The 24,639-nt window shown below is 40.8% G+C and overlaps 2 protein-coding genes across 3 annotated transcripts in view; one reads left to right on the forward strand and one right to left on the reverse strand.

Annotated features, from left to right (window-relative positions):
* The window catches only part of LOC5570883 (chaoptin), a 28,002-nt gene extending 8,677 nt beyond the window's left edge, over nt 1-19,325 (forward strand). The window contains exon 2 of the mRNA XM_021855914.1: nt 17,068-19,325. Within this exon, the coding sequence (XP_021711606.1) occupies nt 17,068-19,156 (2,089 nt within the window). The 3' untranslated portion in view covers nt 19,157-19,325. The remainder of the gene's footprint in view (nt 1-17,067) is intronic.
* LOC5570884 (cardioacceleratory peptide receptor) overlaps nt 1-24,639 on the reverse strand; it is a 362,493-nt gene that overhangs the window by 28,640 nt on the left and 309,214 nt on the right. The gene's annotated exons all lie outside the window — the stretch shown is intronic.

Consider the following 24,639-nt stretch of genomic DNA (forward strand, 5'->3'; position numbering starts at 1 on the left):
AAAAAATAAGCCGCACCTTGATACACATGTATAAACGGTTAATTAGCAATGAAAGCTCTCAGTTAATAATTGTAAAAATGCTTATTTAAACACTTATTTGAGGAGTAGGTAGAGTAGTTGATTTATGCAATATATGTTTCAAATCAAACTTAAATTTACCTCGAAAGTCGTTGAGGAAATGCTTGTGAATATACTTATAACATATTGGCTTCTTGCTATAGAAGCAGAAAAGTATATATTTAAAAACATTTGCATAGCATCAGAATGTCATCAGAGCAAATATTTAATATATTTAGAAAACAAAATCCATGGACATCAGGTTTCTCGCTGTATGTTTTATAAAATTTTCATGCAGAATTCTTAGGGAATTTTGATACAAATCTTTGATGTTTTTCAAGTACTGTCAAACGGGGTAGCTTGGAACAGGGGTGGAACTTGCAACACATTGACATGCAACCGATTTGACGTTCTTTGTAGCATCGAGTAAACTTCTTTTAATTTATTATATCGGTAGAGACCTTATGTATAAAACCGAAGATCTTGGCTAGAATTTAAGTTTGTTTTTTATTATTTCCTGGAAGTGAAAACCATATTACACGTTTGATCGCATAAAATTAAGACCGAAAATCGTGCCTAATACCACAAAAACGGTAAAAATATACCATTCGAGGTATTTGCTATACGTTACAGTATTTAATAGTGTACAAAAGCACCAGATAGAAGATTTACTAATATCACGCTTGAACACTAAACAAAATCCAAGTTTTGACTACCTTCGTAGGGTATCTTGCAATAACAATTTTAATCACAATTACTCTATATTTTTGCCGTTTGTGGAATCAATCAGCTGATATTTGATAAGATATCCACAAAAAATAGTTGTGTTTTATTCAAGACAATGAAAAAATAGCGAGAAAAGTGATGATCAGTTCCTTAAGGACCTGACTGTTTTAATGCAAGAATATAAAAGAAGGAAAAAAAATTGATTAGGATCAACTTCAATGAATACCTTAAGGATACCATTAAGGTAAAATGCTGTTCTATATAAAAATATTAGTGACAAGCTTATCCAACGAAAACTTAAAAGAACAGTCTATTTAAGAATGAAGGGCAAATTTCTAGTTAAATGCTTGAAGCTATGACGTGAATAATCACTATAACAACGTAACAACCTATATTCATAAGAAACAAAATCGAAAATCGAAAATCGCAAATCTAAAATCGAAAATCGAAAATCGAAAATCGAAAATCGAAAATCGAAAATCGAAAATCGAAAATCGAAAATCGAAAATCCAAAATCGAAAATCGAAAATCGAAAATCGAAAATCTAAATTCGAAAATCGAAAATCGAAATCGAAAATCGAAAATCGAAAATCGAAAATCGAAAATCGAAAATCGAAAATCGAAAATCGAAAATCGAAAATCGAAAATCGAAATCGAAAATCGAAAATCGAAAATCGAAAATCGAAAATCGAAAATCGAAAATCGAAAATCGAAAATCGAAAATCGAAAATCGAAAATCGAAAATCGAAAATCGAAAATCGAAAATCGAAAATCGAAAATCGAAAATCGAAAATCGAAAATCGAAAATCGAAAATCGAAAATCGAAAATCGAAAATCGAAAATCGAAAATCGAAAATCGAAAATCGAAAATCGAAAATCGAAAATCGAAAATCGAAAATCGAAAATCGAAAATCGAAAATCGAAAATCGAAAATCGAAAATCGAAAATCGAAAATCGAAAATCGAAAATCGAAAATCGAAAATCGAAAATCGAAAATCGAAAATCGAAAATCGAAAATCGAAAATCGAAAATCGAAAATCGAAAATCGAAAATCGAAAATCGAAAATCGAAACGAAAATCGAAAATCGAAAATCGAAAATCGAAAATCGAAAATCGAAAATCGAAAATCGAAAATCGAAAATCGAAAATCGAAAATCGAAAATCGAAAATCGAAAATCGAAAATCGAAAATCGAAAATCGAAAATCGAAAATCGAAAATCGAAAATCGAAAATCGAAAATCGAAAATCGAAAATCGAAAATCGAAAATCGAAAATCGAAAATCGAAAATCGAAAATCGAAAATCGAAAATCGAAAATCGAAAATCGAAAATCGAAAATCGAAAATCGAAAATCGAAAATCGAAAATCGAAAATCGAAAATCGAAAATCGAAAATCGAAAATCGAAAATCGAAAATCGAAAATCGAAAATCGAAAATCGAAAATCGAAAATCGAAAATCGAAAATCGAAAATCGAAAATCGAAAATCGAAAATCGAAAATCGAAAATCGAAAATCGAAAATCGAAAATCGAAAATCGAAAATCGAAAATCGAAAATCGAAATCGAAAATCGAAAATCGAAAATCGAAAATCGAAAATCGAAAATCGAAAATCGAAAATCGAAAATCGAAAATCGAAAATCGAAAATCGAAAATCGAAAATCGAAAATCGAAAATCGAAAATCGAAAATCGAAAATCGAAAATCGAAAATCGAAAATCGAAAATCGAAAATCGAAAATCGAAAATCGAAAATCGAAAATCGAAAATCGAAAATCGAAAATCGAAAATCGAAAATCGAAAATCGAAAATCGAAAATCGAAAATCGAAAATCTAGAAAGGGACCGTCCATAAATGACGTAGCATTTTGCACTGATTTTTACATCGCCTCCCCCCTCGTTGCATTAAGTCACAAATGACGAAACTCCCCTTGGAAAGTACGTAGCATATCGGCCACCCCCATACCTATAATTGTTTATTTATCTTTCTCAGCGATTGAGCTAAAACGAAACCAGAATCCAGAAATTCAGAACCAAGTTTCATATTAAGTACCGTTTTGTCTCAAATTCCGAACAGACTCATATTCCGAACACTCGGTTTTTGTATGGCGATTTGGTTGAAATGTTTCGTTGAAATATGTCACCAAATAACAAGGAAATGGCAGTCAATTGCAATTCAATTTAACCGTCTCCAATATAATTTATATCGCCGGAGTAGTGATGATTCTCTAGTTTGAGACCAGTAGAACAAGCTCAGATAAATTTATTTGTGAAATTATTCATTTGAATACGATTTATTCGTGCTGTTCGGAATTTGAATCAAGGTGTTCGGAATATGAGACAGCATTAACACAGTGTTCGGCATTTGAATCAAAATGTTGTTCCATTCTTTTGTGTAAAAACAATACAAAAACTAATTAAATCAACATTATTATCGGTACATTCAACAGCTAACAGTTAGGCTTTGTGACGAAATTAAAATTTACACGAATATCAGCTATTTTTTGCCAATCAGATGCATTTGAAGTCACTGTTGGCCTTAAGTGTTCGGAATATGAGTCAAAACGGTACTGACTGAAACGTCAGAATAACGTGACGAATAATAGTTTTGATAATCCGTACCACATAAGAGTAATTTGGAAAACAGTGTTAGATCAGTGGAGAGCAGTGGTTTGAGAATCAGGTACTTACGGTCAAAAACTGGTGTAGAGAGTCGAACACTAACAGTTGGGTCTCGTAGAGTAGCGAGAAAGTTCTTAAAACACACACGATTACTTCATACAAAACTGTCTTTCATTTGATTCTCACTTAATATAATTATTAATTCAACTTTACAGATTTATCTCTTAACACTCTAATTTATTCTTGATGGTAATGGTGAACAGTGTAGTTTGTTTCTGCAGTGCAGTGATAAATAAATTAAATTACGTGTGAAATAGTGGACTTGCCGCGGAACAACGATTTCTACCGCGAGCAACATTTTATTTTGAAACAGGATAAGTAGGAGGCAAATTGTCTCTAACGCTTGTCCTCGTTTAATTTTGCATTTAATTTTGCCCCAGCAGCTGCTGGAGGCTGGTAACTTTTTTGTACACTGTATTGTTTCATCTGTGTTAAGTGTTGCATGCATGTTTTTTTTTTTTTTTTTCCTTCTAAGCAATGGGGGGATAATCTGCTCAACAGACTCCGGACCGAGGTCCGGGAGTGTGGGGTTGGGGACCATTTACTACGTACAAGCAGTAAACAGGACTACACCCCCGACCCACTAAACCATTTCCATTGCCGCCAAACCCTTCGTCTCTCCGGGACCACCAAGAAGGCATTGCTTCGGAGAGGGGCTATTGCACATCGCATCCTCCAGGTTAGCTGCGTAGCCATGCAGCAACGAACATCGATGACACGCTTATGGGGGTCCACCAAGGTAGCATGCTGGCGCATTGCCAGCTTCCCGGGTGGTCCTCACCTCCCGTTGTCCGCTGAAGGCGGGCAGGGTCGACCACTAAGCCCGCGCCCAGCTGCACCGCAGGTATCAAGAACTGATACTGCGGGCTTCGCAATTTGACCTACTGAAGGCTCAGGCCCTATCAGCTAGCACGAGCTGGGATTGCTGACAAAGGGGCCTCCACCTGCCCCGAACAACCAGAGGCTCGTATCCACCCAGTAGGCCGGCGCCACGACAGCAGCGCTACCAGGATGTTCTCCCCGCGGCCACTTAATCGCTGTAAGGGTCGATTTCGACCGTAGGGCACCGGTATGACCTACGTAGCCGACTGCGAACCCTTGGACCACCTGTTGATTAGCGTCTGCACTAGTCACTCCTCGAGTCCACACGCCACCTCCTTTGGAGTTCCGAGACGATGTGGGTGATAGCCGATGAAACGGCATTCCAGCCAAACTCGTCTGCACACATCCTCTGGACCAAATTGTCCGGAGTCGTGTCCCGACCGCATGTGGCAAACATGCGGTCACGCATTGTGCGGAAACGCGGGCACACGAACAAAACGTGTTCCGCCGTTTCCTCTAAACCTGCACAAACTGGACATTCGGGAGAACCCGCATGACCGAAACGGTGTAGATATTGTCTAAAGCATCCATGACCCGAAAGGACCTGTGTTAGGTGGAATGTTAGTTCCCCATGGCGCCTATTGACCCAGATATCTAACCTCGGAATCAACCTGTGAGTCCACACTCCCTTGGTGGAACTGTCCCACGCACGCTGCCATTTGACCATGGAGGCCAGTCTGGCAGTCCTGCGTATGCCTCTTGTGCCGCGCATTTCGAAGCACTCTATGTCTTCCATGATAAGGATACCAATAGGCATCATACCGGTGATGACACAAAGTGCATCGTGTGACACGGTACGGTACGCGCTCGCAACCCTCAGGCACATTAGCCTATAAGTACTCTCTAGCTTGCTACGGTAGCTATCGGTACTCAAAGCCGTGCCCCAAGCCGGGCCACCATACCTCAGTATGGACGAGGCGACACTGGCCAGAAGCTTACGCTTGCTGGCGTACACCGCAGAGCTATTGGACATCATCCGGGACAGTGCCACAATAGCTGTGGAGGCTCTCTTGCAGGCATAATCGACATGGCTACCGAAGGTAAGCTTGTCGTCGATCATCACCCCCAAGTGTTTGACGGAGCGCTTCGAAGTGATTGTGCAGTCGCCTACACTGATCACCGCTTGCTGCGCCGACTTTCGGTTGTTGACAACAACAGCCTCCGTTTTGTGGTGAGCCAATTCCAGTTTCCTGGAGCTCATCCACTCCTCCACAATTGCGATCGAGTGGGCTGCAGTCAATTCCACTTCTTCGATCGATTCACCGTAGACCTCCAGCGTAATATCGTCGGCAAAGCCAACGATGACCACACCCGCCGGGAATTTCAATCTCAACACCTCGTCGTACATGACATTCCATAACACCGGACCCAGGATGGAACCTTGCGGGACTCCTGAGGTTATGTGAAAGCACTTCCGACCCACCTCTGTGTCATAGACTAATACCCGATTCTGGAAGTAACTTCCGAGAATCTTGTACAGGTACTCGGGTATCCCCAGACGCAGGAGCGCATCAGCAATAGCCGCCCAACTGGCACTATTAAATGCATTCCTTACATCCAGAGTCACTACTGCGCAGTAGCGAATACCCCTCCTCTTACGCTGGAGTGCTATCTCAGCGGTTTTCTTAACCGCCAGAATAGCGTCTACAGTGGACCTCCCTTTCCGGAAGCCGAACTGGTTGCCTGAGAGACCATTTACACCCTCGGTGTACCTCGACAGTCTGTTGAGGATGATCTTCTCGAGCACTTTCCCCACCGTGTCAATCAAGCAAATTGGTCTATACGCCGACGGGTCACCGGGTGGTTTCCCCGCCTTTGGCAATAGTACCAGGCTCTGCCTCTTCCACGCATCTGGAAATACTCCCTCGTCCAGGCATATCTGCATAGCAGATCTGAACATACCGGGAGCCTCCAAGATTGCGACTTTGAGGGCCAGGTTTGGAACTCCGTCCGGACCTGGTGCCTTCCCCATGCTTAGGGATTTTGCAATCCCTACAAGTTCCTCATCAGTTACTCTATCCTCATCACCAGCCCCAATCCCCGGCTGTCCTACAAAAGGAGGCCATGGGCTAGGGTTGTGGCGCGGGAAGAGCCCCTCGATGATCCCCTCCAGCATCTGTGGAGACTGCTCCGTAGGAGCAGTTGCACCTCTTGTCTTCGCCATTACGATCCTGTAGGCATCACCCCACGGGTTCGCGTTGGCACTCTGACAGAGTCCCTCGAAGCAGGCCTTTTTGCTTGCCCTTATCTCAGACTTCAGCGCGACTTTGGCAGCGGTGAACACCGCCCGTCGTTCTTCACGCTCCTGCTCGGTACGTGCTCGCTGCATCCGTCTCCTGGCCCGTAGGCAGGCACGGCGCAGGTTCGCAATAGCTTGAGTCCACCAGTATGTCGGTGGTCTCCCATTCCTAGGGTGGACTTTTCTAGGCATGGTCGCATCGCATGCACGCGTAAGCACCGCTACCAGTTCGTCCCCGCTTAGGCCGAGTAGGTTACGCTCACGGCGGAGCGCCTCCCTAAGTACTTCATCATTGAAGTACGATGTCTTCCACCTACGAGGGCTTGGCCTTGACCTAGCCGCTTCCTCAACCCGCTGCCTGCTGTTGTTGTAGTCGATACTGTAGCGAACCGCCAGGTGGTCGCTGTGAGTGTAGCCATCGTCTACCCTCCAGTTCGAACTACTCGTTAGGCCAGGACTACAAAAAGTAACGTCGATAATCGACTCCGCTCCGTTACGGCTGAAGGTACTTTTGGCACCAACATTAGCCAGATCGACATCTAGCACGGCCAGTGCCTCTAGCAGGATTTGACCTCGCTGATTCGTGTTACGGCTTCCCCATTCCACGGCCCAGGCATTGAAGTCGCCCGCTATTACAACTGGCCTTCGCCCTGTCAGCGCGGTCGTCATGCAGTCCAGCATCTGCGTGAACCGCTCGGTCGACCAACTCGGAGGCGCATAGCAGCTACAGAAGAGGACCCCGTTTACTTTGGCGATCACGAAGCCCTCGTAGGTAGTAGACACCAACTGCTGGACAGGGTATTTACCCGTTGTCCATATCGCCGCCATTTTTCCGGATCCATCCACGACCCAGTTGCCGTTGCCGGCGGGTACTCGGTATGGGTCCGATATGATGGCGATGTCCGTCCCCCACTCAGCAACTGACTGGTACAGCAGTTGCTGAGCTGCGTCACAGTGGTTCAGGTTCAGCTGCGTTACCTGCACTGTGATTTTTCGTTGATGGCTCGTTTGAAGGTCGGGCACCTTGAGCCTCCCGTTGGGTGATTGTTGTTCACGGACTTGCCGGAACAAATCAAGCACTTGGGAGGGTTCTTGCAGCCTAGTGCCTTATGACCTTCCTCACCACAACGCCTGCACAACTTAGTCCTATCAGGGCCTTTACAGCCCCAGGACTTGTGTCCAGGTTCCCTGCACCTAAAGCAGATCACTGGTTGCTCATGTATGTTCAGTGAACATACTGACCAACCAACCTTGATCTTACCTACCTTAGCGGACTTATTTGCGTCTGCCACAGGTAGGTGTACTAAGGCCACCTGAGTACCTGCCGGACCTTTCCGTAGCTGAACGGCGGTGGTGGGCACCTGCACTTCGCACTGTTGCCGCAGTGCCGTGACGAGCTCTTCTGCGTTAGTGATCTCGTCAAGGTTCATCACCTTCAGAGTCACTGACTGCGTCAGAGCCCTCACTTCAACACCAGCGCCAAGGACCTCTTCCGCCAAACTTTTGTAGGCGGCGCCCTTGCGCTCCTTGTCGCGCTTGAGCTCGAGGATCATTTCACCTGTACGAGTGCGTCTTACACTGCGTACGTCGGCTCCTAGATCCGCAAGCTTCGCGTCACTGCGCATCGCCTTCAGGACTTCCGAGTACTTGGACTCTTCCGTCTTGATGATGATCGCATCACCCTTTTCGCGCTTGGCACCTACCCTCCTACCTTTCTTAGGTCTGGTATCCCTGCGCTCCTGATTCTCCTGTTTCTTCTTCTTCTTCTTCCTCACTACGGTTGTCCAGGGGGCGTCCCCCCCCTGCTCCGCCCTGACCTGTGGTGATGGAGGACCTCTCAAAGGTCGCAACCCCCTGCTCCCATCACTCCGTGAGGGGCCAGCCTTTTCGGGCCCACCCTTCTCGGCTTTCCGGGACGCCTGGCTGGGGTCCGATTTTCCGGCACTTCTGCCGGTTTTCGGGGTCAGTATCCGCCTGGCCTTACGAGCGCCGCCGGGTAGCTCCTCCCCTGACGGCTGCCTCGCGCGCTTCTGCGATTGCTTGCTGTAAGCATTCGCTTCCACGCTTTTGGGGCTGCCCGCGAAAACGAAGGGTTCCGTCTGGGTAGACTTCGGCACCTTCAGTTCCACGGGTTCTGCCGCAGCCACAGTCACCATGGGTTCAACATGGTTCTGCTTGGCCGCCAACATTGACTTACGAAGTCTAAGCAAGGCCTGCTTGAGGTCCTTGCTGATGTTAGACTTCGAGGACGCAAAGTCAATTATGGAGTCGAGCTGCTGTGCAGCCACTTCCATCGCAGAGAGCCCATCTCTACTTTTATTGATGGCCCTCATCAACCACGCTCCATCCATAACTTCACCCGATGCGTTAGCCGGGGATGAAATATGGGTTCCAGCACTGGCACTACGTGCACTGCTGCCTCCTCCTGCTTCTACTCTCCTCAACGGAGATCTAGCTAGCCCACTTCTTGCGAAGGGGTTCGCTTCCCTACTACTGCAACTACCTGCACTACCACTACTAATCTGATTATTATTTGAATTTGTACTCATTTTGGATCCCACGAGTAGCACGGGAAAAGAGGTCAACCACGCCAGAGCCCTGCATTAACGCGGTAAGGGACAAATACTGTGAGGGGTGCCCAGGTGCCCCACAGGCTCCGTTAATGGCCGAACATCTTTTTCACCCCTTCGACCATTCATTCCTCAGCACGGTTTTTCGCATCACACCTTGAATTGGGGTTACCCCGTTTGGTGGACTCTTACCACCGGAACGGGTTGTCCGTAGTTCTATTCTGGACGCCGGAACTACACGGCAATTGCATGCATGTTTCGTTTGGTGGAAGTGTATAGGTGCTAAGCAAAATGACTGAGTGCAAGCAATGTGGGGCCCCGGTATTAATTTCTGAAATACCGACCACATGTACAGGTTGTTTGAGTGTGTACCATTACAAGTGCACACCACTGACGAAAGCTGTTGCTAAGCTTGTCAGTGAGAACGAAAATCTGCTATTTAAATGTAGTGATTGTTTATCAAGCCAGTGTTGTGGCGAGCAGAATTTAACGCTCCCGACCGTACGAATGTTCGAAGAAGAGATGAAGAAGATTTCTTCTATTTCGGATTCGTTCAGTGGCGTTCGGGAGCAAATTGCTGCTCAGATAAACGACGCGTTAAAAACCGGGATGGAGGAATTGGTGAGAAGTCTAAATAGTACCATGGATAAAGCAATTTTTGAAATGTCAAAATCTGTGAGCAAAGAGTTGGAAAGTATGAAATGTTCATTTTTTGAATTTAACTCGAATAATAATTTAGTTGCAATGAATGATAAGCACGGTACATCAAGTACGGCATCGGAGCCGAGCCTGCTTCCCAGAGGCAAGAAACGTAAGGTTCAGGAAGACGTTTGCGCTATGTCGGATGATGTTTTTGTTGAAAGTATTAGTTTCGCGGATGTTGTTAAGAGTAATGCTGGGATTAAAATTAGGAATAAGAGTACAAAAAAGAAAAGCACTGCGAATGATGTAATGCAAGTGACTCGTAAGGCTCGTCCGGTCATTGTGATCAAGCCAAAAGAGTCCAACCAGAGTAGCGAGGATACTCGCAAAATTTTGATTAACAAATTGGATCCGAAAAAACACAAAATAAGTAACTTGAGACATGGGAAAGATGGCTCTATTATTGCTGAGTGTGCAACAGGATACAATGTTAATGTTGTGAAAGATGGCATTCAAAGCGATTTGGGTGAAAACTACAACGCTGTTGTTCCCTCATCGGTGCCAAGACTTTTAGTGAAGGGCATGAGCGATCAGTTTTCCTCCGATGAATTCATTCGGATTTTAAAAGATCAGAATGAAGACATCGCGATAAATGAAGTCAAAGTAATAAGGATGCATGAAAATCCACATTTCAAGTACAAAAAGTACAATGTTGTTATTGAAGTTGACAAAGAGACGCATAGTTGTTTGTTAACGGCGCAACAAGTCTATGTTAAATTTGATCGGTGTCGTGTTGTTCCAGAGATTAGTGTTTTGAGATGTTTCAAATGTGGAGAATTCGGGCACATGAGCATGAATTGTAAAAATTGCGATGCATGCTGTAGGTGCAGTGGAAGTCACAAGACATCCGAATGTACGTCAACTGTTTTGAAATGTATCAATTGTATAAAAATGAATAAAGAACGTAAAATGAACTTGGACGTCAACCACGGAGCATTCAGTTACGAATGTGAAGTCTTTAAGAATTTGTATCAAAGAAAAAAGAGCAGCCTACATTTTAATGAATAGCAACCAAGTTCCAGTAGTAATGTGAATCAGTTCGATATCTTGTATTTAAATATAGCTGGTTTATCTACAAACTACGTTGAATTACGTCAGATTGTAGAAGAAAAACGTCCATATCTAGTATTTTTATCAGAAACGCATATTGTTGACATAGATGCATTTGATCAATATAGTATTCCGGGTTATAATGTGGCTGCATGTTTATCACATTCGAGACACACTGGCGGAGTTGCTATTTATGTCAAAGAATCAGTTCAGTACAGGCTTCAATTGAACGAAGTTTGTGAAGGTAATTGGTTCTTGGGCATCGCAGTTGATCGTGGCATGAAGATGGGTAATTACGGTGTATTGTATCACTCTCCCAGTTCAAGTGACCACCGTTTTATTGAAATTTTGGAAAACTGGCTTGAGATGTTTGTAGATTGTAGTAAATTAAATGTTCTTGCTAGTGACTTTAATATTAATTGGTGTGACAATTCGAATTCGAATCATTTGAAACGATTAGCTGCCTTTTTTAATTTAAAACAAAAGGTAAATGTTTATAAACGTATTTCCAGACATAGTCAAACTTTGATTGATCACGTTTATACAAATTTGGATTCTGTTAGTGTTATTAAAAATTCTGATTTAAAAGTAACAGACCATGAAACATTAGTTATTAATATTGATGACAATAGTAGAAATAAAAGTGACTTTGTAAAATTAAAGTGTTGGAAAAAGTATTCAAAACATGCCGTTTCAAGTCTTGTCGAAAGAAATGTTGATTTTCATACAAACGACGGTTCGTTAGATCAAAAGTCAGCTGTTCTAACTGATGTTTTAAAAACCTGTACCAATAAATTAGTCGAACATAAATTTGTTTCGTTGAAAAATTCGAACAGCTGGTACAATTTGGATTTGTTGCGTTGTAAACGCAATTGGGTCCTAAAATTTGTAATGAAATCTTGTTTTTATTTAATAACACGAAAAAGTATGTCACTGTAATTACTTTAGCAATTTTTCCCGCTCAAATAATGGCTATATCATGTTTAAACTTTAATTTATAAATTTGGTCCATAAATGAACCTTGACACTTTTGATCATGTTTGACGTTCGCTTAGTCGACAAAAACACCACAGGGGTTTTAGTTCGACCACTGGGGTTGTTCCTATCTGACATTTCGTAAGGGACACGGAAAACAAAATACACCCAAAATTTGAGTTTAAGCCAAAGGATGTGACAAAATCTAATAAAAAATTTTTTGGGCTTAAACCAACGGAAAACATTAGAAAACTGAGTAAACATGTGTTTTTGGCCTAAACTTAAGCGTTTGGCAGTAAATTTGGGACAGGGCTTTAGGACCCAATATGGACAAACTTTACAAAAAATGGCGTAGAAATAATAGTAATACAAATTGGAATAGGTACAAGGTCGCGCGTAATAAATACTCGCAAATGGTTAAACAAACTCGTTGCGAGTATATTCAGAGGAAAATTGATCAGCATCAAAACAACAGCAAAGAGTTATGGAAAATTTTGAAATCCTTGTTAAAACCTAGTAATTGTAAACCGCGGTCCATAACTTTCAATGGCACATTAGAAGAATCAGAACAAGTAATAGCATGTAAATTTAATGAGTATTTTGTGGACAGTGTTTCATCGATTAACCAATCCATTGAGTTAGTAGATGAACCTGACGAAATAAAACAGCCGATTAACAATAATTGCACATTTGAATGTTTTCACCCAATAACGTTGGAAGACCTACGAAATATTTGCTTTTCTATGGGAAAAACGGCTGGCGTAGATAACGTTAATGCGAGAGTAATACAAGATTGCTTTGATGTCATCGGCCACAATCTGCTGGACCTGATTAATGAATCGTTACAAACTGGGCACGTGCCACAAGTATGGAAGGAATCACTTGTGATTCCTATTCAAAAAGTTGCTGGGACGATTAAAGCCGAAGAGTTTCGTCCCATCAACATGTTGCACACATTAGAGAAAATTTTAGAACTTGTTGTAAAAGGCCAGCTGTTAGCATATTTAAATAGTAATAATTTGCTAATACCAGAGCAATCGGGATATCGGGAAGGTCATTCTTGTGAAACCGCATTGAACCTGGTGTTGGCAAAGTGGAAAGAAAACGTAGAGCGTAAAGATACGATTGTTGCTGTTTTTTTGGATCTCAAACGCGCTTTTGAAACGATTTCTCGGCCCTTGTTGTTAAGAACAATCAAGCGCTTTGGATTTTCGGGTTCTGCATATAGATGGTTTGAGAGCTATTTAACTGATAGAACCCAACGGACTGCTTTCAATGATTCTGTTTCGAGCCCCGTGGTGAACAGCCTTGGCGTACCACAGGGGAGTGTATTAGGGCCCGTTTTATTCATTATGTATATAAATGACATGCGACGAGTTTTACGTTTTTGTGACATAAATCTTTTTGCAGATGATACCGTGATATTCATTGCGGCTAAAAATCTTGATGATGCCGTTGCACATATGAATGCAGATTTACGTTCTCTGAGTAGATGGTTGAAGTACAAACAGTTGAAATTGAATATAAGTAAAACTAAATTTATGTTGATATCGCGGAATCGAACAAATATAGACGTCTCAATACAAATTGATGATGAGACAATTGATCGCGTGCGCGAAATTAAATATCTTGGCGTGATTACACAGCGTAACAAAAATGACATTTTTGCGTGTCTCAAGGATCAAATTATGTGTCTCTAGTAGATTTGGGGTTGCTGAATCTGGTGCCATTCTCAGAAATGTTCCAGCACGTCACAATTTTTAGCTACAGGTCGCCAAAGTTGTATAAAACACTGGTTTTATTAATGTTTACATAAAATTTAAAGTACAATTTATCATACTTTTTTGTAATCTAATCCACCAAACATGCAAAATAGAACTTGAAATTTCATTTCAGACATAATTTGATCGAAATTGCGCGATGAAATTTCGATTAAACCGATTTTTTCAACAGGCTTGCAGTCTCCATACAAAATTCTTCGTTTCTTCTATATGGCAAAAAACAACAATTCTCTAAACCATCAAAAAATAACTTTTCAGTATCGAAAGTAATACAAACTTTGATGATAAGTATTGTTATACACATAAAGTTTGAATTCTGTGGCAAATTAAGCCAATATATTACCTTACAAGCTGGAAAACTTGCATGCAAGTTGGCTGAAATAGTCATTTTTTGCATTTTCAACAGTCAATATCTCAAAAACTAGACGTGCTATGATATTTATGAAAACGGCAATGGACTCAGCAACCCTTAATTAAGTGAATAGCAGTATTTTGGTGCTGCAGACAAAAACGTGTTCCGCAGTGTTATTGATGACAGATTAAAGTTCGACGCTCTCATCGACAATGTTATCAAGAAAATAGCCAAGAAGTATGGAATACTCTGCCGATTAAAAAACGATTTAACGATTGCTAGTAAAATACATTTGTGCAAATCAATCATCTCTCCACATCTGGAGTTTTGCGCTTCCATTTTGTTTTTAGCAAATGAAACACAAATATCGAGAATGCAGCGTTTGCAAAATAAAATAATGCGTTTGATTTTGAGATGCAACAGATTCACTTCCTCGTCTTTCTTATTAGATGCTCTTCAGTGGTTATCGGTGAAGCAAAGAATTGTATTATTGACGATGGTGTTCATTTTTAAAGTAATTAACGGTTTGTTGCCTCAATATTTGTGTGATCGAATTGAAAGAGGAAGTGACATTCATAGATATAATACTAGAAACGCGACTGAATTAAGAACACCACAGTTTTTGTACGGTGCTTCACAAAACTCTTTGTTTTTTAAAGGAATAAATGTTTTCAATTCGATGCCTATACACATCAAACGTGCTGCAACTCTATCACAGTTTAAGAGACTATGTATTTCACACGTCAAAGCTGCCTTCTGAACAGCTACATGTTAACTTTTTTGTACTTGACTAATATTGTATCTTGACAAAGTTTTGACTAACGGATATTTTGTATTGACTATATTGTAAAATATGTTTAATAATAATTTGGGCACTAATAAACTACGATGTTCGCCTCGATGATGATGATGGATTTTTTATTTATTGACGTAGTTATAGTTTATTCCTTTTTATGTGTAGTCTACGGAGGTTTGAGTCCCGCGCGCGGTACACAGGTATAAACGACTGTTTGATTACTTATCATTTGAATTGAGAATTTATGCTGTTGGTGGATGCCATGCATTAGTAGTAAGTTTTCTGGTTGAATGTCGGAAATTTCTTGAAAATGCAAATGTTTCCGATAGTTTTGACATCATCGGCGGGGTTATCAATTCTGGCAATGTTTTGGATTTTGTTGAACTTTCTTGATCACTATTAAAACTTATGAAAAGTGTGGTTGAGACCAACAGATTTTTACCATTTTTTTTTTTGCTGTATAGTATGGGAACTTGTAATGTTGTTTATATCTGTTGAAATAATCAGACCGTTTATTGTTTGCAAATCTGGTTAACATTGATCATAATTAATTATCTTAAAGATATATCGTCTCGCTCAAACCTTTGTAGGGGTATGTGGTGGGACCATCATCATCATCATCATCATCATCATCATCATCATCATTTAATAAAAACTTGTACGGTAATTGGGTAGTCCACTTCAATGACGTCACCCGGTGTTGCAGTAGAAAGAGGTCTTCTCCTTGTGTCAGTCCATCTTCTATACCCAAGATGAGGTGGAAGAAGGTACAATGCCATTGTACCTTCATTGGTAGATCCCTTTCTCACGCTTGTAGATCCCTTTCTCACACTTTTGGGCGTTTATCTCATCGACGAACAGGGGGTGATTCATCGACTACTTTTTGCTGCTCAGAAACAGATGACGTTTACGAACAAACAGTTTAAACAAACTTATTTCCTATTTCTGTTAAATAATTCTGGTTTCCAATGTATAGAGGTTAAATTGAATTTGTAGTATTTTTGATAATTGTTACAATGAAAATCTAAACCAAGTCAACAATTGAAAATATGAAAAAAAAGTAAATATCTATTTTCGGATTGATAAAGTTAATAGTAATGAGTAAAGATTCAGAATATGTTGTAATGTATTGAACAGAAGATTTTTCAAATTATTCGTGGTTAAAAAAAAAACAGAATTCAGTGAATATGGTCAACAAAATACCTTAATTTGGAATGGATCTTCATGATTATCATCTTAATTCAAATCCGTTTAGCAAGCAGTGGCCAGAACAGTGGGATAGAAAAATAATAACAGTTATAATTGGAAAGTTTTGAAAATCCTAGCGATTTATATACGATCATCTTTATTAATGTTTCAATCAAACTTCTCTAGCGATTCCCATATTGAAACTCATACCGCAACAATGAAATAATAAAAATCTTTTTTCGTAGAATTACGGAGGGAATTATAAAACTGAATGATAGGGCAATTTCAATAACACTCGAATTTAATGTCCACATGATTACTAATGCTGTTCCATCAAGAACATTGATATATCTAAACAAATCAATGAGATGATTGAGTGGAGATCTCCTGCAACATTGAACGCATAACTCACTGAATAAGTATCTTGTTTTACTGTAATAACTTTAGTAGTTGCCTAAATGAGCATATTATTTTGAAGAATTGAAGCTCCATCAGAATATATGAATAAACGATTGATTCTTTGTCTCGTTAATATCCAAGAAAACAATGTTTCCCAAGTCAATATAGCTTCGATTTTAATTCATCCTATTAATCTTTTAATTTGTATACTTATAAATAAAATAAATGCATCATCATTTAATAACTAAATTTTATTAAAGCCCAAGTAAAAGTGGAGCAAATGTTAACATTGAAAAATAACTCAACTAGGGTTGAAAAATAAGTTTTCTGCTTAAAAATTACCGAATCGGAAAAAATTAAAACACACAGCTGTTTTATTTTGGAAATAGATGAGCAGTGTGTTTTTTATTTCCTCTGGGTTAGTAATTTTTGGACGACCCCAAACTAGAATCTAGAATCTAGAATCTAGAATTGAGAATCAAGAGTCTATAATAGAAAACAGCTTTCACCTATTTTTTTTTTCTATAAACGCAGCTATTCGCGTAAATCTGCTTGTTGGACCACTGTGGACTTGGCGTTGAATTATCCAAATGTTAAATTTTACTCCTTTTTTATATTCCAGATAATTCTCACGTCAGAATATCTTTTCATGAAATATCTGTGCTTTGCTTTCAGATTTATCTTCCTACTGATTACCATCTCAACGATGACGCACGGAATCGTCCTGGAGTGTTATTCCAGCGGACAAAATTGTACCTTCTCAGGAGTACGAATCGATGACATATCTACAGAGGTGACATTCCGCTCCTCAGGAAGTTACTACTACAACAGCATTCCGCGCTTCTTCAGTTTCGTCGACTCAGTTTTGTTGGAAGTTCCGAGAAGAATCTTCGATACGTTCACCGTTCAGTCATTGGACGTGAACGACTGCGAAATAGAGTCCCTTAGCCGGTACACCTTCGAGAAAGCGAAAGAACTGCTTTGGCTGAATATGTCCGGAAACACTTTGACGGAACTGAGTAATTACGTATTCAGCGGGGCCAATAAGCTGAGTTTGTTGGATCTGAAAAATAACAATATTTCGAATATTGAGGAAAAGGCGTTCTACAATCTGGGCCTCCTAACAACGTTGCTGTTGAGTGGGAATAAACTAAAAGCATTTGATGATGTTGTATTTTCTCATTTGCCCATGTTGAAAAAGCTGTATGCTGCAAACAATGAATTGGAAACTCTGCAGAGTGCTTTATTTCAGCATAACCCATTGCTAATGGTGCTGTTCTTGCAAAGCAACAAATTAGTGTATCTCGACAAGGATTTATTCGATGGAATCGAGGTGATGGAGTATTTATGGCTGAGAAACAATAGTCTTACCAGCTTTGAATTCAATGGTTTGAAAGCCAAAAGAGTAAATCTTATTAGCAACAAGCTGAAAAAAATAAAACTGGTTCCATCATTCGAAAACTTATTTCTGAGTAACAATAGTATTTCCGAAATTACTGCCGATGATTTTGCTGAGCTAAAGCTAAGTCGCTTGGATTTGGCGTGGAACAATCTGTCCTCTATGGATGGGATTGATAAAATCAGCAGCCTGGAAGTTCTGGATCTATCTCATAATAAAATTGGTGCTTTAAAATTGACCAGTTTTGCTAATTTGAAAAAGCTTGTTGATCTTAACTTGGAGGAAACTGCCATCACTAACTTGCAACATGGAACTTTTTCTCAACTGACAGCCCTCAAACGGTTGGATATTTCATACAACAAGCTAAATCGCATTGATTTTGACATTTTTACATCTTCAAGCGAAACTGAAGAAATATACATAGAAGGAAATCGACTCAAAGAAGTAAACATCGATGAAATTCATAAAATTTTTCCAAATCTTAAGAAAATAAGCATTGCGGACAACAATTGGAACTGCTCTTTTCTTACGCGGATGATTCGTAGTTTGAACGCTCTATCGATTACAGTTGGAGGATTCAAAACCGAAAATCTGATTAACGATAAGACAAATGTTAAGGGGATATATTGCACTGACAGCACAAATCCCCTTGCTGATTGGAACGTGACAGTCAAGCATTTGGACAAATACTTGAACGCTTCCGCCCCTATCGAAGATTACTCCGAAATAAAACAAATCATGCAAAATGCCATTGACGACATCAACAGATTCACCGACCAAAGAGTGGCCATCGCAAACAAATCCGAGCTACTCGAAGGGGAAATTTACGACCTGACGAAGAAGGTTATTTCGGTGGAAAATGAAATTTACGAGGTGAAGAAAACGATTCTGGAGGTGAAAATGGCCCAACTGGCTAATGCAACCAACGAGACATACGTTTCCAACGACCTGAAGAAAATGATGCAGGAACTCAACGATCTAACTTTATCCAAGTTGAAGCAAACCAAAGAGGAAATGGAATTCAAGATTTATCAGCAATCATTCAAGAACGACAAACTGGATGAAAAAATCACCGAAACTACTGGGAAACTATTGGCCATTTCCAAGCAAATCGATCAAAGTCGAGGCTCGTTGTTTTTGAGCCACAACTCGATGGAGCTGAAAGCATCATCCACTGCGGACAATACGGCTTCTTCCGGAACCGGCTCAACTCAGATAATGATGGTCATGATTCTGTGCCTGCTGATTGCACTGTTGGTTCTAGTGGTGATGGCAACTTATCGGAGTCGTATGCCATGCGGACGAAAGCGCGGAGAACGCTACGGTACATCGAACACTCTCGCTACCATTGTGGACGACATTTAGAAGTGGTGGGTGGCTGCTGAACAGGCACTCTGAACAAAGTACAATTAGTGATAACAACGACTTTCTGCATTCGATTGAGAGAATACAAATTTCAATAAAGAGAACGAACGTTCTGGATAGTGAAGCTCGAAAATAAATTGTAATAAAACAAAGATCCTCATTTGATTTATTTATTTATTTTTTCTATTCTGATTCGACAAAATCCATTTCATGACTATTCTACTAGGCACAAGGGTATCCTTCCTATTATAGAGGGCCTTCCCGTAACCCTGTTAGCTCAATTTACGAACTATATCGGGGGTGCGTAAATTAAATCAGGGAGCTTTGTTCGTAAAACGAGGATTTGTCTTTTGGAGTCTACTTATATGGAATTAATGAAAATTATTAAAATTATTTAGAAAAATTATGCGCTTTTAGCATCATTTACATATTGTTGATATATTGGGTTCTTAATCAGGTTAGAATGTGTGCAAGTTAAGGACTTTCAAGAACTCTTTGGAGTTTGGGCATATGATTCACCAAGAGTAAATGGAGAGCAATTTATCATTTCTATGAAGCAGAATATCTCACATGACTGGTCCGTAACAGATTGTTATAATTTGGAAAATCGCTTAAATTGTCAGATCCGAGGTGAATGAGTAAAACAGGTGTTCTAGTTCATCCAAAAACTTTCTGGAATATATATCTGCAATGTACTGGCGTATTTAGCGATACTTCGATTTTTTTTTCTTATATGACACAGGCCCTTATCTATTCATAGCAGTAAAATGAGTATTGTTATAATTCGTGCCGATGTTATAGGTCCTCCAAGGACTTCCTCGAGTATAGGCCTTAGAATCTACAAGCGTGATCAATGGCCAATCGATAGTTCATTTTTTTAATATGGCACAGTCCCTTAACCATTCATTTGTGTCATTGGAATATTTTATCGATTTGTATGGATGTTTTTGGTCCTCCAAGGACTCCTATGAATAAAGGCTTTGGGATCGATTACCGTAATAAGTGATTAGAGTATAGTTTTCAAACACTCCAAAGGCCCCTAACAGTTCCTTTGGGTAAACGGTGTATTGTATTAATTTGTGTGGATGTTATGTTCTTGGTCCTTCAAGATCTCTATCGAATATAGTCCTTAGGATCTACAAGCGTAACCAATCATCAAGAGATTGTTCTAAAATATTGTGAAGGCCCCTATCTAACCATATAAGAAAACGAAATATTGTATTGAGTAGTGTCGATGTTTTTAGGCTACCAAGGACTCCACGAAATACAGGCATGATTTCCTACGAACGTAAGTAGTTGTATAGTGAAGCTAAGTATCATAGCATAAAATATGAGCAAATGGATAAATGTACTGATCTGTACCTGATGTTCTAGAATAAACCTCGAAAAAAAGAACTTCAATTGAATTTGAGTAAAAAATACCTCGTCTCATGCCCGTAGAGAACTACCGGTCATATGAGCGTTTTGTACATCGTGCATTTGGTGCGGGGGTGAATCTTTTTTGACCGCAGTTTCTTCTGGAGCCCATAGTAGGCACGACTTCCACTGATGATGCGCCTTCGTATTTCCCAACTAACATTGTTGTCAGCCGTCAACAAGGATCCGAGGAAGACGAACTCGTCCACCATCTCGAAGGTATCCCCGTCTATCGTGACACTGCTTCCTAGGCGGGCCCTGTCGCACTCAGGTCCGCCTACCAGCATGTACTTTGTTTTCGACGCATTTACCATAAGCCCGCTTCTTGTTACTTCGCGTTTAAGGCGGGTTAACAAATCTGCTACCGTTTCTGTCCAGTAATATCCATGTCGTCCGCGATGCAAACAAATTGGCCGGATCTAGAGTGTCCATCCCGGGACATCCCGGGATTTGACAAATTTCGGGATTTTCCGTTTCCCGGGATTTTATTTCTGAAATCACGGGAATCCCGGGATTCCCGAAATGTACGTAGAATTTGATGAAAACCACTAAATTTAAATGAAAAATAATTATATTTTTCCTCACTATAAACCTTCTTTGATAAAGTAGAAAAACGTAATGAAAAAGAGAATACAAGAGTTATTATTTTCATGAAAAGATCCATCTACCAAGTAAGAAACACATATTTTTTATTGTCTAGTTGCAAGGTTTTAATGCTTTTATTTTCAACATTAGCCATTTTTATAAGCCTATGCTGAGATAAAAAATTTGAAAGTACACCTAAACTGTAGGTTAGGCCGTCCCTTATTTTTCGAAAATGCGAAATGTTATAAGTTCGTCATTGTGAAGTGCTCGTTTTGGTAAGAAAAAAATCAGGTAAAAATTTGAAGTCCGTGCGTGGACGCTAAGTGGTCCCCCAACGACCCTAAAGGTATTAGGTGTAGATGACCCCCGTGCACAAAATCGAGCTCGCTGCTCTAGTGCACGCAGCATGAGTACGAAAAGCCACCAGTAACAAACTGCTCGGCGCGCGTTGATAATCAGCACAGAAGTTTGTTCTCTTTGGGATGATTCAAATATAACGTAACGCAAAATTTGCCAATTTTAGACACCCTTCCTCCCCCACGTGACATCTGTTATATGAAAAATTTAAAATTTTCGTATGGACTGTAACACTACGGAAGACCCTCTCCCTTCCCCTGTCGCGTTACGTAATATTTGAACGATCTCTTCGTAGTTCTGTAGTTACTGTCAGCGTGCAGTGTTATGAAGATATTCACAGTACAAAATATTATTTTTCTTAAAATTCAATTCTGACCACAATTGGTTAGTTTTGGCTTTTCGTACTCATGTTACGTACACTAGATCAGCGAGCTCGATTTTGTGCACGGGGGTCATCTACACCTAATACCTTTAGGGTCGTTGGGGGACCACTTAGCGTCCACGTACGGACTTCATATTTTTATCTGATTTTTTTTCTCACCAAAACGAGCACTTTACAATGACGAACTTATATCATTTCGCATTTTAGAAAAAAAAAGGGACGGCCTACTGTAGGTACCATCTGTAAAAAGTAGGCATTGAGAAAATTGACTGAGAAGGTTTCAATCTCGTTTTACATACAAATATTCAAAAAATTCCAGGAGATTGGAACATGTTTAGATTAAAATGAAACTTTTATAATTTGCTTTTTACTCCGTTACCTTTCCAAGGAAAAAATAAAGATGACCAAATAACGTTTGTGTAACACGATGCGAAAATCTGAAGTGGGACTGACATGCGTTTACTTTTCATTATGGGACAATTCGACTTGGCGTTCTTTCCTTATTTTACTGAACAAAAAGTAATTTCTTATTAGTGCAGCTGAAAGATCATTAGAAGATATAATGAAAACTGCTATCAACCCAATTTTGACCAAAATGCAGATACCACTGAGTTGCGATTCAAGGCAGTAAACTTAAGTAAAGAATTTTCAGTAATTAACTTTTAGCATGATCTACAAAACCTTCAATGATCTTTGATCGTTTCTTTTGCTCTAAAGTTTTTATGGCTTTTCAAATGTTTGAAGCAAATTGCTTTAATATTATGACTTAAGTTTTTATCATACTTCCATTTATAAGTGTTATAGAGAATTTGAAAAAAAAAATCCATAGCAAACTCGTAATTAGTCAAGCTAAGTTTCGATTTTTGTTAGGTTTCTTCATCAGAATATTTTCAATGTGATTTGACATAATTAACATACTATTTTGAAGAGTTACATTATCTGTTTATTTTATTATAAAAACATTGTATTGTAAATTTGAACTTCCATTTCAACTGAAATGCTAGTTATATTAAAAAAAAATGATAAATCCCGGGATCCCGGGATTTCCCGGGACAGGCATAGATTTTTGTCCCGAATCCCGGGACTAGCAACATGGCCGGGAGATGGACACTCTAGCCGGATCTCGTGAAAATCGTGCCTCGACTGTTAAGTCCGGTTCTCCGCATGACACCTTCAAGCGCAATATTGAACAACAGGCACGAAAGTCCATCGCCCTGTCATAGACCCAGCCGAGACTCTAACGAACTGGAGTGTTTGCCCGAGATCTTCACGAAGTTTTGTACACCGTCCATCACATATGGTGCGTAGGGACCTGGTACTCACGGCATTTCTCGAGGATTTGCCGCTCGGAAAAGATCTGGTCCGTTGTCGAGCAGCCGTTGATGAAACCTGCTTGATAACTTCCCACGAACTCGTTTGCTATAGGTGCTGGACGACGGGAGAGAATCTGGGATAACACTTTGTAGGTGGCGTTTAGGATGGTGATTGCACGATTATTTTCACACTCCAGTTTGTCGCCCTCTTTGTAGATAGGGCATATAACGCCTTGCTTCCACTCCTCCGGTAGCTGTTCCGCCTCCTAGATTTTGACTATCAGCCGATGCAGACAAGCGGCCAACCTGTCCGGGCCCATCTTGGTGAGTTCGGCTCCGATACCATCCTTGCCAGCGGCCTTGTTGTTCTTGAGCTGTTGAATGGCATCCTTAACTTCCCCCATCGTGAGAGCTGGTTAGTTTCCACTGTCCGCTGTGCTGACGTAGCCATCGCCTTCGCTGTCCTGACCTTCTGTGCCTGTGTTCTCTGCGCCATTTAGGTGTTCACCGTAGTGCTGCTTCCACCTTTCAATCACCTCGCGTCCGTTCATCAAGATGCTCCCATCCTTATCCCGGCACATCTCAGCTCGCGGCGCGAAGCTTTTGCGGGATGTGTTGAACTTGTGATAGAACTTCCGCGTTTCTTGAGAACGGTACAGCAACTCCATCTCTTGGCATTCCACCTCTTCCAGGCGCCGCTTTTTTGTCCCGGAATAGGTGGGTTTGCTGTTTCCGTTTTTGTCTGTATCGTTCCACGTTTTGCCGCGTACCATGCTGTAGCATTGCAGCCTGCGCTGCATTCTTCTCCTCTAAAATCTCCTGGCCCTCTTCGTCAAACCAATCATTTCTTAAGCTCCGTTCCACATATCCGACAATGCTTTCGGGAGCGTCGTTAATGGCTGCTTTGACTGTCCTCCAGCAGTCCTCAAGAGGGGCCCTATCGAGCTCGCCTTCATCCGGCAATGCTGCCTCAAGATGCTGCGCGTACGCATTGGTGACATCCGGTTGTTTCTGCCGCTCGATAATGTACCGGGGCGGGCGTCGGTACCGTACGTCATTGATGACAGATAGTTTTGGGCGCAGTTTCACCACCAACAGTTAGTGGTCGTTCTGACGTCGGTCATGTCGGAGAAGTGCCATTCATCGATCAAAACGTGGTCAATTTGCGATTCTGGCTTGGGCAGCGGTCGTACTCGCGTTCAAGCTGCGCGTAAAATGCGTCCCTGTCATTATCAGTGCTTCCGGAGTGTGGGCTATGCACGTTGATTATGCTGAAGTTAAAGAATCGGCCTTTGATTCTTTACTTGCACATTCTTTCGTGGATCGGCCACCACCCGATCACGCGCCTTTGCATATCACCCATCGCTATTAAAGCTGTTCCCAGCTCACGTGTGTTGCCGCAGCACTGGTAGATGGAGTGATTACCTCTA

Source organism: Aedes aegypti, chromosome 3 (genome assembly GCF_002204515.2).
Source record: "Aedes aegypti strain LVP_AGWG chromosome 3, AaegL5.0 Primary Assembly, whole genome shotgun sequence".
Classification (NCBI taxonomy): Eukaryota; Metazoa; Arthropoda; class Insecta; order Diptera; family Culicidae; genus Aedes; species Aedes aegypti.